This window comes from Eurypyga helias, unplaced genomic scaffold (assembly GCF_000690775.1).
Source record: "Eurypyga helias isolate BGI_N326 unplaced genomic scaffold, ASM69077v1 scaffold2315, whole genome shotgun sequence".
Taxonomy (NCBI): Eukaryota; Metazoa; Chordata; class Aves; order Eurypygiformes; family Eurypygidae; genus Eurypyga; species Eurypyga helias.
The window spans coordinates 7,947-8,641 of NW_010253177.1; the positions used below are offsets into that span (position 1 = coordinate 7,947).

At 54.5% G+C, this 695-nt stretch overlaps 1 protein-coding gene across 1 annotated transcript in view; it reads right to left on the bottom strand.

The window, feature by feature from the left end:
- Positions 1–521: 521 nt before the first annotated feature.
- Positions 522–695, bottom strand: part of RBBP8NL (RBBP8 N-terminal like) — a 14,827-nt gene continuing 14,653 nt past the window's right edge. The window contains 1 exon segment of the mRNA XM_010152561.1: positions 522–562. Coding sequence (XP_010150863.1) covers positions 522–562 — 41 coding nt within the window.

Sequence of the window (695 nt, forward strand, 5' to 3'; positions counted from 1 at the left end):
ACAAGATCCACACCTGTATGAAACCTGGGGAGGGGTTTAATCAATGCGGGTTTGCACATGGGACCCTGCGGTGCTCAGCTTGTCACCACCCTTTGGCCAGCCACCCGGCCATCGTGCATGAGGAGAGGGTCTGTGTAGTCCGTTCTCCTTACATGAAATCCCAGGGAAGAACATGGTCCTGATCCAGGATGAGCGATGGAAAGAGGGTATCTCCTCTTCCTAGCACCAGTCGGAGGGTCAGCTCCGGTGCAGGGCTGGTGTTAACCGAATGTGTTCCTCCACCAGCAGTGAGCTGGCTGCTCCAGGTATCATCTGCACATCTTTTCTTTGCTTGGTGTCTCCAGGAGCACTGTGTGGGGTTTTTCAGGGTGCTTGCTCATTAATGAGTCCATATGAATTCCCCACTGCCCGGCCCAGCATGGCAGGAGGAGTCACTCTCCCAGCACGGGTGGGATGCTGAGGTCTCTGAGCCCTCTCCTTTGGTCTGCAGTGTCTGTGTCACTTCTCATCCTGCTCTGCTGTTAGCTCTCCTCGGAGGTATTGTTGTGGGAAGCGGAGCTGTAGTTCAGAATCACCTGCTCTGCCACCTGGACACTCATAAATCCATGAGGCCAGACACGATTCATCTGAGGGTACTGAGGGAGTTGGCCAAGGAGCTTGCCAAGCTGTTCTACATCATTTACCAGCAACCCTGG